The 16,859-nt window shown below is 43.0% G+C and overlaps 1 protein-coding gene across 1 annotated transcript in view; it reads right to left on the bottom strand.

Annotated features, from left to right (window-relative positions):
* The window catches only part of rsu1 (Ras suppressor protein 1), a 246,657-nt gene extending 239,106 nt beyond the window's left edge, over nucleotides 1-7,551 (bottom strand). The window contains exon 1 of the mRNA XM_041183109.1: nucleotides 7,489-7,551. Coding sequence (XP_041039043.1) covers nucleotides 7,489-7,506 — 18 coding nt within the window. The 5' untranslated portion in view covers nucleotides 7,507-7,551. The remainder of the gene's footprint in view (nucleotides 1-7,488) is intronic.
* Nucleotides 7,552-16,859: the final 9,308 nt, after the last annotated feature.

The raw sequence follows: 16,859 nt of genomic DNA, 5'->3' as shown, positions 1-16,859 counted from the left end.
ATGACGCGGGATGACATTGGGCGGAACTCCCGACGTCACCACGCCCCATTTAAATTTTCAGGTAGGTAGGGCGCAGTAAAATCAGCTGTGTGCCCGCCGACCTATCAATGGCCAATTGAGGCCATTGACAGAGTCATTGAAGCAATTAATGGACCTGCCTGTCCAACCATAAGGTTGGACGGGCAGGCCAGGAATCCAGGCGGGTTTCAGAAAAAACATGAAACCTCAATCACATGTAGGTTTTAAAATATTTAATTAAAGTTTTTTAAAAAGTTATGGACATGTCCCTAATCACGTGATAGTGTCACATGAGGGGACATGTCAGGGATGTTTTTTTCTATTTTTCATATTTTTTATTGTAGAGCCAATCTCCCTGAGGCAGCACATAGCCTCAGGGAAATGAGTGCGCTCTTTCGTGCGCATGCGCAAAAGAGTGCACTCTCAGGTTTAGGGATCCACCCTCCTGCCCGCACAGGGAGAGCACAGCACTTCCATGAGGACATTACGCTGGGCAGGCCTTAAATGGCCCACACACGTAAAACAGCGGCACGCCCCCAATCAGGGGCATCAATCAGAGGCACGCCTCTTGCACGCCCGCACTTCAATTTCTCCCCCAACGGGGGGGGGGGGGGAGGAAATCCTGCCCTATGAGCAATTCAATTATAAATAACCCAATAGCTTAAATAGGATACAGGTTAGTTTATTACAAAGATTACTGCTGAAAGTTACTGAGGTAAAAGTGTTAACGTTAAGAGCTAAAATACAGTTACAAAGATTAAAAGCAGGCAAAAATAAAAAAAAATACTTAAAGATAAGATTTCAAATAAGCCTCTGTGAGATATCATTGTGGACCAATGCTTGAGTTCCTTTTTGAATTAAAGGGATTGAAACTTACGGTTTTGTTAAGAAGCTGCAATGGCTTCTGCAGTCAACCAGTTGGTGTTTTCCCTTCTCAGATGGATTCAATAGGTAGCAGGTTTTTTGGAGGGAGAGAAGCTTTCCTATTCCTTACTAATTCTGCAGTTACAGCACTTGCAGATTTGGAATCTGAACCCAAACTGAGTATCAATGAACAGGTTATTGATAAGTGCCGCTTGTTGCACTGTCGACGAGACCTTCCACTACTTTTCTGATTATTGAGAGTAGACTGATGGAGTGATAATTGGTCAGAATGAATTTGTCCTGCTTTTTTGTGGATAGGACATACCTGGACAATTTTCCACATTATTGCGCAGCTGCCAGTATTGTAGCTATACTAGAACCATTTAGCTAGAGACGCAGCTAGTTTTGGAGCACAAGTCTTTCACAGTACTTTTAGGATGTTGTCAGGGCCCACAACCTTAGCCATATCCAGTACCTTCAGCTAATCCTTTTATTTTATTCATGCATGGGGATGTGGGCTTCACTGGCTGGGATGAGTGCAGCTCCCACAACACTCAAGAAGCTTGACACTATCCAGGACAAAGCAGCCCACTTGATTGGTACCACATCCATAAACCTTCACTCCCTCCACCACCGACGCACCGTGAGCAGCAGTGTGTATCATCTACAAGATGCACTGCAGGAATTCACAAGGCTCCTTTGAGAGCACCTTCCAAACCCATGACCACTTCAGCCTCATCTTTTGCACTGATGTGCTGGCCTCCTCCATCATTGATATCACATGGAGTGAATGGAATTGACTGAAGACTGGCATCTGTATGATGCGTGGGCCTCGGGAGGAAGCTGAACCGGATCATCCACTTGGCATGCTCCCCTGCATTCCTTACTGAACCATGGGTTGATCCCTTGGCTCGCTGTAATGGTAGAATGAGGAATATGGCAGGTGATTATGTTATAAATTGTAGTTGAATACAATTTTTCTGATGCCCAGTTTTGAGCTGCTGGATCTGTTATGAATCTATCCAATTTAGAACGGTGGTGGTGCCACACAACGTAATGGAGGATATCCTTAGTGTGAAGTTAGGATTGCACGTCCACAATGACTGTGTGGTAGTCACTCCTACTAGTACTGTCATGGACAATTGCATTTACAACAAGCAGATTAGTGAGGGTGAAGTCAGGTAGATTTTTCCTTCTTGTTATTTCTCTCACCACCTCCAGCAGAAACGCACTTCAGGACTCAGCTAGCTCAGAGAGCAGTGGTGATACTGAACTATTCTTGGTGATGGGCATTTAAGTCCCCCACCAGAGTACATTCTGTGTTCTTGCCACCCTCAGTGCTTCCACCAAGTGGTGTTCAACATGGAGGAGTACTGATTAATCAGCTGAGGGGCAGCAGTAGGTGGTAAGAGATTTCCTTGCCCCTGTTTGACCAGATGCCATGAGACCTCATGGGGTCCGGAGTCAGTGCTGAGGACTCCTGGTCACACTCGCTCTCAACAGTATACCACTGTGTCGCCTTCTCTGGGAAGTTTGTCCTGCCGGAGGGACATGTGATGGAGCAGCCTGGGACATTGGCTGTAAGGTATGACTTGGTGAGTTTGTCCATGTCAGGCTATTGCTTGACTAGTCCAAGGGAGAGATCTCCCAATTTTTGCACACTTCACAGTTGTTTGTGAAGAGGAGTTAGGGTCAACTAGGCAGGGCGTGCTTTTACCTTTTCCAGTGCTGAAACGATGCCGGGTGATCCGTCTTGTTTGATTTTTATTCGATTTTTCTTTAGCAATTTGATACAACTGAGTGGCTTGTTGGGCCATTTCAGCAGGCAGTTAATAGCCAAACACATTTCTGTGGTTCTGGAGTCACAGGTAGGCCAGACCAGGTCAGAATGGCAGATTTCCATTTGTGAAGGACATTAGTGAACCAGATGACATTGAGACTAACTATTTTAATCCCAGATTTATTAATTAATTGAATTTAAATTTGCCCAAATACTTTGGTATGATTTGAACTCATGTGTTGAGCATTAGTCCAGGCCTCCAGTAACATTACCACTGTGCTACTTTTTAAAAATATATTCATTCATGGGATATGGGCTTCAGTGGCTGGTCCAGCATTTATTGCCCATCCTTTGTTGCCCTTGTCCTACTAATTAGTAACATATCAATTAACTCCTTTTAACAGTAGCCATTTTATGGAATAACAACTATAAGGATATATACAGATGGCCAAAAGCTCTTCTACAAAGCATGGAACTAGAGCTACTGAGATTAAATGAGTCAAACAGCTGTGGAATGTAAGCAGCCACAGCTTAATGGTTTCAGATGCAAATCTACATTGATATCTTTGAACATTATCCACAAGTAGCCTCATTCCAAACAAATTCATTGTGTGAAGTGCTGTAAAATGTTCTAATTTGATAACACTCTTTAAATGCAAGCATTATTATTGTCTTCAGGAAATGGGCAGGCATTTTTACAACGTTTGATCTTCTTGGGGACTGTACCAATGATCAGTTGTCTTCTTGAAGAGATTGAGTGGTTGGGTTCCATCCTTAATAGGGCTGTGGAGAGATTAGGCTGATAAACTGAACAGTTTGTTATACTTTCTATCTTCTTTTGTATCCATCTTTTGAACAGCTACATCAATATTACTAATAAAATTAGATTAATTGCCATTTCCATCTCATTAATCTTCACAGTACAACAGATTTACTCTGACCAGTCAATTGCAACTTTCCAATGATGAAATAAGAGTTCAATAACTGAATGTCAATTAGGCAAGTACTCACCAGCTAACCTGAAACTGCATTAAAGTCTCATTGGGATTTCATCCTAACCCATATCTATCTTCAGTTCAAAGGTGGAGCTGACGTTACTCATCCATTCTGGAGAATTCCTGCCACTATTCTAGTGATTGTACATCGGAATGTCCCGAAATTTCATTGGGAGCAAGACAATAATCTGGACAACCACAGGAGTTTCTGGGGCCACTGTAGCCTCTTCCTGCTCTCTCCCCCTGCTGCCAAATAAGGTCACTTATGTGGAAAGGTGCTAGAGAGACACTATGATGGGAGTTCTTGCATCCTCAATTTTGAAGCAACCTAAGATAAGCTTGGAGGCTGGCACACCGAAAGGAAATCAGCCTTCTGAAGGGCGAAATTTGGCCCCACTAAGGATTTCAAGATGGAATCATGGCCTGGAACTCAGAAAAGGAGCAAAAGAGAATGGCATTCTATAATGTGATCTGGCCCATCCTGCAATTTGCCTACCAAGTCTCTAACCAACTAACTGTAATATATGGGAACAAGGGTCAATAGTGCTGCAGTCCCAAGCTTGCTGGTTCTATACTTGCAAGGGATTAGCTAGAATGACAGTTATACAATGCAGCTGCTGCTAGAATGAGATAAAATCTAAGAGTTTCTGAGCTTGAGTAGTGCCATGATTTTGAGTAGCAATTACAGCTTTAAAACAAGGAAATGCTGGAAAGACTCAGCAGGTCTGACACAGACACAATGGGCCAAATGGCCTTTTCCTTTGCTGTAACTATTTTGAGTCGATGATTTGTGGAGAGAGAAACAGTTATTATTTTAGGAAAATGACCTTTCATCAGACAGTGGGGACATCAAAGTCAGGTTGGGTGACCACTTTGCGAAAAACGTCGATTCAGTCAGTGAGGATTGGCAGAGTGGCTGCAGGGCAGGCTGTCACCATGGGAAGGATGGGTGCCCGGCAAAGAGAGGGTGAAAACATCATGTCCTATCCCTGCAAGTATCTTGGCACAACCTCGTCATTTGTGTAGTCGTTTCCAGTAGATCACAGTGGATGATCAGCCAGAAGTCTGATGAAGCAGATACTGAAAGATGGGAGGTAGGGTAGGGTTAATGCTGGAGGAACAGCAGCAAGTGATGTTGGAGACTGCACTGATCTCAGAGGAAATGATGCCCTCTGCGGATCTACCAACACAAGATTCAAGCGTATCCTCCGCCAGCGCAGTTACACTCACCTTGGTGGGGACTCGAGGCAGGTTTAAAATGAATAGCACAAGGTGAGCATCACATCGTATAAGGGCAGGAGCAGGTAATGGAGGCAATGGCAGCTGATGGAGTCAGATGCGAAGCCCCATGACCGAGGCTGCCCATACGCAGATGCAGCTGGCACAGCATGTGATGAGGATTAAAGAACTGGAGACTGACATATGTATCACAACAAGGCAGGAGCAAGAATAGACCATCTGATTTTATGTTGGCTTCCTCAAGGTCCTGGAGGTAATTGAAGGCACCCACATTGCTCTGCTCTACTGAAAACACACTTCCTCCACATTCCTGAATGTAGATATCATGGAAAGGATCTTGCGAATTACTATGAGATATTTTGGATAGTGTCATGATGTGTTCATAATTTGTAGCACTCAGTAATGCAAATTTTCCCATAAAAAGTGCAATATTATTGCAATTTCCAAGTGCATTAATTCTTATGATCTGAAAATTCCACATTTGAATTGGGAATCATGTAGTAAGGTATAGTAATTGCACATCGCGCCTGCTAATCTGATTTTCCCCACTTGTGCAAGACCGAATTCCACCAACACCCTGAGCAATGGTTCTGAGCTGGATCTCCAGATCACCCGCTATAACTTTGGCAAGAGATGAGAGAACCCTGTGGTAACTCAGAATGTTTATATTGCATACATGATTGGATAGCAGTTGCTGAAGCCACATGGATTTTAATAACGTTCATGCACAATAAGCTACAAGAAGCCACCATACTTGAATTCAGACTGTTGAAGAGTTTAAAGAAGTGAGACATAGGAGAAGTGTGTCACAGATCTGAGGCAATAGCATATTGAACAGCCAGAGAGATAGGAGATGGGTCGGTAGTCAGCGAGGTCAAGAGTGGATTTTCTGAGGGGGTGATAATGGCTGTTCTGATGGGGAAAGAATTCATCATAGCTTTTGAATGAGAAGTAGAAAATATTTGAAAGGAAAAGTATAAAAGGGTATGGAGAACGATTGAGGGAAATCAAACAAGGAAAAGCTAGAACTGGCGTAGGTGTAATCAGTCAAATACCTCCAGTCGGTAGAATTCTATGGCTGGCATTTAACATGGAGGTGCCTGAAAATGTCAGGGGTGAGCTCGTTTCTGCTGGTCCTGGAAGTCATGGCTCTATTTTACGAGGCTCAGACAATTAGTTCCTGAAACTCTTGCTCCTGGCCCTTTAAGGTAGGATATCCTGTCTCCAAGAGCTGCCAGCCAATCGGAAAACCAGCAGCAGTTTCAGTCCTAGTAGTACCACCAGGAGTGGTGGTCACAGCTGGGACTCAGTAGGCTCCAGACCAGAAGAGAGATGTGTGGGGTGGGTTCACTGGAGCCAGTTAGGCATGCAGCATAACCCATCAGGGGGGATCAGGGGTTGATCGTGAGCAGGCAGGCCACCAGGGTATAACATTAATTGGCCACCAGGGGACTCAGTTGGCCTAAGGGTGGCTGGGACATGTGCCACCTACAGTGCTGCTGGTAAAATGCCACCAGACACAGGAAGGCAATGGGCACAGCACTTCCCTACTCCTGCCACCCACTGCTGGGGTAGGGGTGTAAAATTCTGGCCTAAGCTTTTAACATCTAGCATTCTTGTAGTTACAAATCATTGTTTTGAGAGTAACCTTTAACTGGTTTTGGATGGTCACCTGGAGAAGGTGATAAAAGCTCTTCGGGTAGATCACTTTATACAATAGTATTGATGGCATCGATAAGTGCCACCCTATTTCAGCAATGGCTAACACAGGGAACAAGAAGATCTTGGATGCAAGGGAATAATCAAGGGAATAAGAATAAAATAAGACTAAAATGGTGATGACATCTTATTTATGTTATGAAACGGAAAATAATATAGCAAACAAATACAAGTGTCAGACTTGCCTCTGTTGCAGCACTGTCAGCCGTGGCCAGAACTAGTGGGTTCAAATCACTCTCTAGAGACTTGAGCACATAATCTAAGTTGACACTTAGGTGTAGTATTGAGGGTGAACTGCACTGTCAAAGGTTCTGTCCTTTAGATGAGATGTTAAATTGAGACCCTGTGCACCCTTTCAGTTGGAAGTAAACAACCGCATGACACTACTTGAAGATGAGCAGGAAAGGCCTCCTGGTGTCCTGGCCAATATTATCCCCCAACCAACACCATCAAAACAGACTGGTCATTTATTGTCACTGCTATTTGCGGAACCTTGATGTGCTTATCTACTTTACAACACTGACTGCAGTTCAAAAGTACTGCACTGGCTGTGGGATGCTTTGGAATAACCTTAGGACATGAAAGACACTATACAATTGCAAGTTTGTTCCTTTTTCAGTTCTACTTGTGCCTCGTTAATAAGGTCTTTGCTTCTAAAATAAAATTATCCAAAGGTCCATGATGCATTTAGTTTTAATCCAAAGCATCATTAAAAATGGCACCGCAAATGTTAGAACTCAGCTTCAGCACTTTTAATCCCTATTTTAAAATTATAAAGGAGGTTTAGTTTACTTTGTAGAAGTGTCTGACACATTATACGATAGGTAAATATTGAAGTGCTACTTGCTATTTCAGATAGAAAGTATTGCTTACCTTTCTAGGCATACACATGATTGAGTTTTTCACTGTAACGTTCTGGATTAACTTAAGACAAAAACAGTGTGATACCCCAAACCTTCTTGCTTCTTTCCTTCTGTTTCAGCAATAAACAACTGTGAAAATCCTTCCTATCTGCCAGTAAAACCTACATGATATACAAAGGTCAATTTTCTTAGGGCTCTTGATAATTTGAAGTGGCTCCAATTTTAGCTCTTGGTTATTTTTGGCAGGAACAGATGCAGGATTAGAAATCTTTCCAAAATGAAGCCAATGTTTACAAAGCAATCAACATCAGCAAGGACATAAAAACATGTCTGTGTAGGAGGCAGTTAGTTTTCTCCAATATAATGGGATTAATGATTAAAATGCTTTGACTAATTCACAGATGTATCCCTTCCCAAGCATGCAAGTCTTCAATTCACATTGCAGCCTTATAGTAACAAAAAAGCAAACAAAATAATCAACTATTTTGTAAAAAGGTGAGACTACTGGAAATATACATTTTTAAGATTTTCCAACATTTCCAATCTTTCTCTTTTCATTAGATTATTTCATATTCTCATTCCTGCTGACATTTCCAAACATAAGTCAGCTCAATATTGTCAATATTAATAGAAATATCTACACGTTATTAGTCTCTGGAATCTTTTATGCTGCAGTCATATTGAATTTTTAACTCCAAAACCATTTCAACATTTTAAATTCAAAAGGCAGTTCAATGGTGCAGGTGTGAAGTGCATTTTTAAATTTTAATTTAATTTAAATTCAAATTTTAAAATCTTAAAATAATTCTGCAGCTTGGACTGCTACTACTCACTTCACAAATATTGAGAAGAGTTGACTATCCCAAAAGCATTCCTCAAACTCTCAGCAGCAGTCAGAAGCAGCACTCCCTCCATATGTTTAAATACATAGGCACTGATCCTTTGTCTTCCAGCCACCCTATTGTGTACTATGATGTGAGTGGGCATTCAGCTATCATTTTGTGCATGCTCATTGATCTTTTTAAGTTATACTTGTAAAGCTTTAGTTGGTATACCGTAATACAGTATCAGAATTTAAACTGTATACTTCCCCCTCAATTTTTTCTTCAAATAGTAACAATTGTCTGGGTTTTAACTTGTAGTTGGTCTCTATGCGGTGCTGGAGGAGGTGGGGTGGGTGGGGGGAGCAGCTATTAATTGGGAAATGCAGGACTATGGGTTCCCATAAAAATTAACTGCAGGGCTATGTTATTTTTTACTGTGGGGTTCCTGGCCTGCCAGCTTAATTGACAGGATTCAAGTGGAAAGCCTTGTCCTCTAGTGAAGCGGCATTAAAGATCAGACGATAGTTGGGCCAAGCCATGCAGGTATAATGAAGTGCCCATTTTAAAGTCATACATTGTGTCCTTGTTTTTATGTATTGTAAATATATTTTGATATATATTGTGATTACTAAAGGTAGCATGCATTTATGTCTCAAGAGTTGGAGATTTCTTTAAGACACTTGCTTTTCCATGGGACAAAGTCTTGAAACAATGAAGACCTTAGTCCTTTTTCGGTCCAATTTTCATGGATATATTTTGATAACTGTCTTTTTTCGGCTTATGCATGTCTCAGCACATTGAGGAAACTGTGCTTTTCCTTTAAGGAAAAGATCCAGATTCCAGTTCTGTAGACTGTGAGGAAGGAAAAAAAAAACATGTCCAGTGACTCACCAGAAAGGTATCCAATAAATGCAATATAAATAACAGGAAGGTAAAATATTTATGATAATGTTTAATATTTATACTAATTTATAACTGTACCTCTATGTAATATTTTGTTTTTTATGAATTCTTGGAGAATCTGCTCATTTCCTATTAATGAACAAACCCTAAATGTGATAATAATGTCATAATTCACTATAAGTACGTGATGTAGCCTGGGATTGCTTCCGTCTCTGTAACAAGCACATTCCACTGTTCAAAAAATTGGAAGAAATGTATGTCTCTCTTAATAATTTATCAGTTAACAAAATATGCAGTTCCAGAGAATGCAATTGCGTTAAGTGATGACTGAAGACTATAGGGTTGGTTTTTTTGGTCAGCTGTCTGGGTCCTGCTGGTGTGGAATATGTGGCCGTGGTTTGAGAAATATCGGGTGGGGAACCCCTTTCACACGATCCCTGCCAGTTTTGCTCTGAGTGAACTGTTTTATTGTGACTATTTCAGATAGTGTTAAAGTGTTTCGTGTCAAAATTTCCCCTGTTTTTCCTCTGAGATGCACTGTAACCCCCCTACATGAGGAAGTGAGGGAATTGCCCATGAAAGATTGACACAATCGAGGAGTGTTGCGTTTTTCTTGGTGGACTACCTTGGCATCCTATGAATGATCATCCCCTTCATACCTGTTATGCCAATTCTTTGCCAAGATATTTTCTAAGACTAGCAAGAAATTTTCATGGAGGTGGTGGCTCTGAACCCCCCCCACCCCCCACCTCCCCCCACACCCCCACACCACCAAGCTGAAACATTGGAATGAACCTGTCACCACTGGCCTGGGAAACCATGAACAGACTTAATGGCTGTTAGGCTGTTAACTGACGTCATGGCTTCCATCCCTATATAGGAGAATGTCCCGTCTTCCAGGGTGCGCTGGCAGGCATGGGGGAAGGGGGTGCATGGGGGCATATAATTGGGTGGCATTGTGCAGGGCATGTGCCCATTGCTTACCCACCTCCACTGGACTTTTACCAGTGGTAGGGTAAAAGTTGGACAGTCCACTCGCCCTTGCTTCAATTGAGGCCTATAAGTGGCCAATTAAATGTCATGAGAGCCTCCTCCCATCACCGTGTGGCAAAGTCACCAGGTAAACCCTGGCAGCTTGGCTGCAGCCTTGGGGGAGGAGCCTGCTTGTTTGGGAACTCTGAGCCTTTCTGAGGCCCACCCAATGAAAATCAGAGAGCTGGCAGCTCACCAGTCCAAGTACTGCCACTAGGACTGGTGGCCACTGCTGGGACTGCAGGGACGAGAAGCCATGGAGGAAGCTGGCTGCCAAGGTAAGTACCTTTTCTGGGGCCGATCAGGCAGACTGCGGTGAGAACGTTGGAGGGGCTGTGATGGGGGTGCTGGGGAGAGCAAGTGTTGGTGGCAATTACCCTTTGGTGGGCCTCTGTTGGTCACAGGGTGCCCAGACAGGAGGGGCCCTCCCCCTGAGGTTTCAGCCAGGCCTCCAGAGTTTACCTGGTGGCATCAGCATGTAATGATGGGAGGGGGCCTTTAAGTGGCACTTAATTTGCCACTTATGGGCCTCAGTTGATGCAAGGGCTGCCCAACACCTACTATGTCACTGGTAAAGTTCCAGCAGAGGCGGACAGGCAAGGGGCACTGTGCCCCATTGGCATGCCATCCGAGTATACAGCCCTCCACCTGCCTGGCGATTCTTGGTGAGGGGATGTAAAATTCCAACCTCTGTACGCAAACCAAACTCTCCTCCTCTGTAAATAGTAGGGACATCCTCTAAAGAGTTGCTGCTGTGCAGGAATTTCTGCCTTACTTTATTGAGTAAACTCAAAGTGGGGACTAATCTGGCCTGAATACTGAGCGATTCTAACACTCAGATATATGCTGCCATACGTATGCTATCATGAAGCAACATTTGCCCATTCTCCAGTTTGCTGTTAGCCACAAGCACTTAGGGACCTCAGTTACAAAGTCCAATGGCTCAATGTGATCATCTCACATGAATGTTTTCACTATTAATTTAGAGGCCGTGGAGTTAAGCTGTAAGATACAAGGCATTATTTAATGGAGGTGACAGAGAGTTTTGCCAGTCGGCTGGAGAGTCTTGTGTTGTCTCTTTTAGAGAAGGCCCGCCGCATTAAGGGCCTTAACTGGACAGGGTTGTGCCTTCTTCAAGATCAAGAAACCCAGGGGTGGAATTAAGTCATGCCTGCTGAGAGCTGCTGGCCAATCAGAGGCTGGAAGCTTTATTGAATGGCAGCACCATAGGGGAAGGGGTGGGGGTGGGATGCTGCTGCTGGCACAACACCCACGCAAGGCGTACGATCGTCACTGGATCCTGGTCCACAGGTGAGTGATGTCAGGAGGAGGCTCGTGGGGCGGAGGTTGTGCGTGGTGGTGGGGGTATGGTGGCAGAAAGGCACCCCCCCCTTCCTGGTACTGGGTCCCTCACTCAGGCACTGCGTGCCTTTGAATGAGGGCCCTCAAGCCTGCAAGCAACCCCACAGGCCTTCCCACCATGGGCTTAATCAAGGTGGATGGTGATGGGGATCCCACCCACCAACCCCTCACTTGATTAAACGCCTCCCTGCCACAAAACTGGCCATGGGCGAGGACATTAAATTCAGCCTACAGTTTTATCAGTTTTGTTTGCAATTAAATAATAATGGAAAGATTCTGATAACTCATTGAAGCCCACTTTTCCATATGCTGACAAGTCAATGGATTTCTTGAGGGTATGCCCTCCAGTAGTGCCATTCAATGGCACGATAACAACCAGTTGGCACATTCACATTAATACCAATGACAGGATGAGGTCCTTAAGTGGGCAATTAATGCCTCAATTGGCAGCCAGGTCCATGGGCCCTCCTGTCACAAACTTAATCGCATTCACTCACACTTGGTTCTGTGCTATGGGGGTAGCCATTTGTAAGAATAATAGCAATTGCTTTCTAATACAATAAGGTCACAGTAACTCCAACATACAAAAAACCTGACAGCAACACAGTTGGGTAGATACACATAGAAGTAATAGGCAATCCATATTCTCTGCAGCTAACCACCTGGCTATGCAACCGTCTACCATCTCAACTAGGGGAACAATTGGTAGAACAGATTATGCAGAGAGCACTTAATACATTATAGAAAAATTAAACATTCAAATAAGTATAAATGCCACTGCGCAGCTAAATAAAATTACATAATTTTTTAATGTAAGTTACATTCTGTTATTCTTTCACTGCAGAAAAAAATGCATCATTGCTCAAAAGACAAAACAAAAAGTAGCTAAATCAAGATTGTCTTCTATGGATGGCTGGATTTGCCCTTAGAGTTGAAGTCAATGTTGATTTCATTGCCACAGATCATGCATTCTCAATATCGGACCATCCCTGTGGGTTTTGGTAGCAAATGCTCAGCACAGACTTCTAGAGAACCTGAACCTTCTCATACACTGTAGTAATTATGGTTTTGTTAAATGTTGGACTGTACCTTTAAGAATAGTACAGTGATGTAAGATTACATGATCTGTGTAAACCAATGTGTTAGCAGTGCGGGCTACCTCCTCAGTCATTGTAGAGATAGAGATGGAGTTGAAAGCATATGTGTAGTTGCTGCTGGCTATATTGTAAATAAACCTAGGTCTGAATCTTCTGGTCAGTGAGTGGGGGTGTAGGCCCTGCTCAGAGATGCATAAAATGATGTGCAGTGATGTCCGGCATGCATCCCAATGTCACTGCATGTCATTCTGATCTTCATTTCAGCGGGCATGCACCAGAGTTGGATGTGTGCCTGCCAAACTGTCAAAGGCCTGTAAAGGCCATCTAAAAACCAACTGAAATCATTAACAGGGCTGCCCGTCCAACCTTAAGGTTGGCAGGCAGGTGAAGAGCCCAGGTGGCCTTCACATTTCTCCTGAAACCTCATCCACAGGTGGGATGAGGTTTCATGAAGGCTTTATAATTTAAATAACATTTTTTATTGAACTACATAAACATGTCCCAGCTCATGTGACACTGTCACATTACGGGATATGTCTGAGTAATATTTAAAATTCTTTTTATCCATTTTTCATAATGAAGTTAATCTCCCTGAGGCAGGCCCCATCTCTCCCTCCTCCCCCCGCCCGCACAGGGAGTGCTGAGCGCTTCCGGGTGTGTGTCACGCTGGGCGGGCCAATTAAGGCCCGCCCATGTAAAATCGCAGTGCCCAGCCAATCACAGGTGGCAATTGGCTGCGCGCCTGCCTGCGCCCACTCCCCCCAGCTTGCATGACGGGGAGAAAATTCTCCCCCAAATGTTTCCACTCAGAAAGTTGTCTGCAGTTCAACTCCACCTGTGACTGGGCTACATTGCAACATACACCAACTCTGCTATGGTACACCTGTTGCATACTAATACCAACTGCAAGTTGTAGTCGGCACTAATGCCACTGCTCATTTATGGGGTACAAATTATTTGCAATAAACACCTACTTGTGAATTATCTAATCAATTATTTGGTTCACTCTAGACTTAACCATCATGTAAGACTGAACACTTCAAATAGTAAATTCAAAAGGTTTATTGACAATTAAAAGGTGGAAAGGTAACAAGTTAAAAAGATAGAAGACAAAGTTTCAATTACTAATCAAAAGAAAAAGCTTAACCTCACAATCAAACAGCCTTCTCGTGGCTCCCTCGAGTGATCAAACAAAGGCTTGAAGTGATGATAACCTCTAGTCACTCAATATTAATAACATGCTAACAAAATGGATTCCTGAAACTTCCATATTTATACCCTCAGCTCACATTTTCATTCGCTCGAACTAGTCTAACTGTCGAACATTAATCAGTTAACTTAACCATCTGCTGAGTTACAATTGGTTCCTGATACCTGTGAGCATCTCCTCATGCATTAATACAATTGGGGCTACTCAGAATGCTTCATGTGACCATTTCCCACACAGTAATACAATGCCTTATTCTTAACCCATTTTAATGTAACTTCACAAGATGATGAAGGCTTCAGCTTTAGCACACCATATCTTTACAACATGGTTTAAGAAACACATTTCACAAGATACAGACTTCTCATAATGTACAATTGGTATATTAAAGTTAAGTGTTAATAATTTTGAAACATAAAACATGACATACTTTCTGTAACAGGTTATATTAGCAGCCTTACCAGTACATTTGTTGATTAATTACAGATTCTTTAACTGTCTCCCAGTTGAGGCTCACTATTTGTCCTGGTTAGTTTCCAATAATGCGGTAACTGGTTAGTTCCTAAAATGCCTCCTGGATTATTTCAAAATGACTTCTGACCATGTTATTTTTCTACACTGAATAACATACTAAATCAGACAACAAAATTGTCAAATCACACTAAAATTATTGATTTTTAATCTACCAACAAATTAATTTGCCTCCCACGTCGCCTGTGCTCCTTGGTTCTTGCTCCTTCTCCTTTGCCAATACACCTTGCATCCGCTGCACCCAAGATCTTTCACAAAAAAATATTCTCTGTATTTTTCACTTCTGTCACATTTGATAAAATCCTGAGAAGGATTGGAACTGATGCAGAATACTCCCTTTTCATATCAGCTGCGAATAATGTAACCGTTCAACATTAAGTCCTTAACCAGATATTCACAAGGGAAAATTGAAATAGGAATTATTGGAAATATACAGCAGGCCAGGCAGCACTTGTAAAGGGAAAAGTTAATTTGCGTTTTCGGGAGGCTTCTTTTAAAAAGTATTATTCTTGGAATGTGAGCATCACTGTCAAGGCCAAAATTTATTGTCCAATCCTAGTTAACCTGGGAAGATGGCAGTCAGCCTTGCTGGTAATGCTTTGATACAACTGAATGGTTAGCTAGGCCATTTCAGAGGGCATTTGATTACACTGGTATGGGATTGAGGAGCCACATATAGGTCAGAGCTAAGGATATTAATGACCGTTTGGTTTTTGGAGCTTTTTATTTCCAGGTTGTTTAAACTGTATTCAAATTCTCAAAATGCTTAGTCTGGTAAGGTGACCACTAAATTACAATATCCTTCAAATATTTTCACACTTGAAACATGAACTTGTCTTTTCTCTTACAGATGTTGGCAGGCCTGCTGTGTATTTTGAGCATGTTCTGTTTCTATTTCAGTTCCCTAGCACGTGCGACTAATTTTTGTTTTTATTTGTACAACAAGAATATTTTTCTTTTTCCTCCACCTTTTTGCCAGTGTTCATGAATCCATTCTTGGAGAGATTGGAATCTTCAAAGTGGCACTTAACACATGGATAAGTAGTCTGGTAAGGTTTTTATTGATATTATAACTCTATTTACTCATATACTTTTGTTTGCTAAGAAGGGAGAAAAATGTGAGGAGGAATTTAATCTCTCAGGGGGCAGACAATCTGTGGAATTCTTTACCACAGAGGGCTGTGGAGGCTGGGTCATTAAGTTTATTCAAGGCTGAGACAAACAGATTTTTAATCAGTAAGGGAATCAATGGTTATGGGGAAAAAGGCAGGAAAGTGGAATTGAGGATTATCAGATTAGCCATGATCTAATTGAATGGTGGAGCAGACTCGATGGGCTGAATGGCCTACTACTGCTCCTATGCATTATCATCTTATATAACCCAAAATTAAAGAAGAAATAGTTCCTGAGAACAACTGCATCAGCGGAAAAAGATAAATATAAAGACATAATATTGATAGGGAAAAATTTTCCCCCGTTGTGCGGGGGAGTGCAGGAGTGGGTGCGCCTCTGATCGGTACCCCCAATCAGGGGGGCGCCACCCTTTTACGTGGGATGGCCAATTAAGGCCCAACCAGCGTGACGTCCGCCAGGAAGCGCTATGTACTCCCTGTGCAGGCGGGGGTGGAAGGGGGATTCCCTGAACCGGGATTGCGCTCTGTCATGCATGCGCTTGAAAGAATGCACTGATCTCCCTGAGGCTAAGTGCTGCCTCAGGGAGATGAGCTCTGAATTAAAATTTGCAATAAAAATGATAGAAAAATTTCCGAAATGTCCCCTCATGTGACACTGTCACATGAGTTAGGACATGTCCATAACTTTGACTGAAACCTTTATTAAAAATTTAAATACCCTCATGAAACCTCACCCCACCTGTGGATGAGGTTTCATGCTTTTTCTGAAGCCCGTCAGGTCACCCAGTCTGCCCACCAACCTTAAGGTTGGATGGGCACATCCATTAATGATTTTAATTACTTTTTCAAAGACCTCAGTAGGCTGACTCGGCTGCGCCCCCGCCGACCTGAAAATGGAAAGACACGGGGTGACATTGAGAGTTCCACCTGACGTCATCCCATGTCATTTTACGCGCCGGTGAGCGGGCCCCGCCCCTGCTCGCCGACCAGAAGATCCTGCCCATAAACCCAAATAAGTTAACTCCAATTTCTAACAATGGCTGTATCCTTGGTTCCACAGGATTACTTACCAGCTCAAAAACAGAATTACCTGGAAAAACTCAGCAGGTCTGGCAGCATCGGCGGAGAAGAAAAGAGTTGACGTTTCGAGTCCTCATGACCCTTCGACAGAACTTGCGTTCAAGTCCAAGAAAGAGTTGAAATATAAGCTGGTTTAAGGTGTGTGTGTGGGGGGGGGGGCGGAGAGATAGAGAGACAAAGTGGTGGGGTGTGGGGGGGGTGTGGTTGTAGGG

The sequence above is a fragment of the Carcharodon carcharias genome, chromosome 3, assembly GCF_017639515.1.
Source record: "Carcharodon carcharias isolate sCarCar2 chromosome 3, sCarCar2.pri, whole genome shotgun sequence".
Taxonomy (NCBI): domain Eukaryota; kingdom Metazoa; phylum Chordata; class Chondrichthyes; order Lamniformes; family Lamnidae; genus Carcharodon; species Carcharodon carcharias.
Note: the sequence above shows the minus strand (reverse complement) of the source record. Positions and strands in the feature narration are given on the sequence as shown.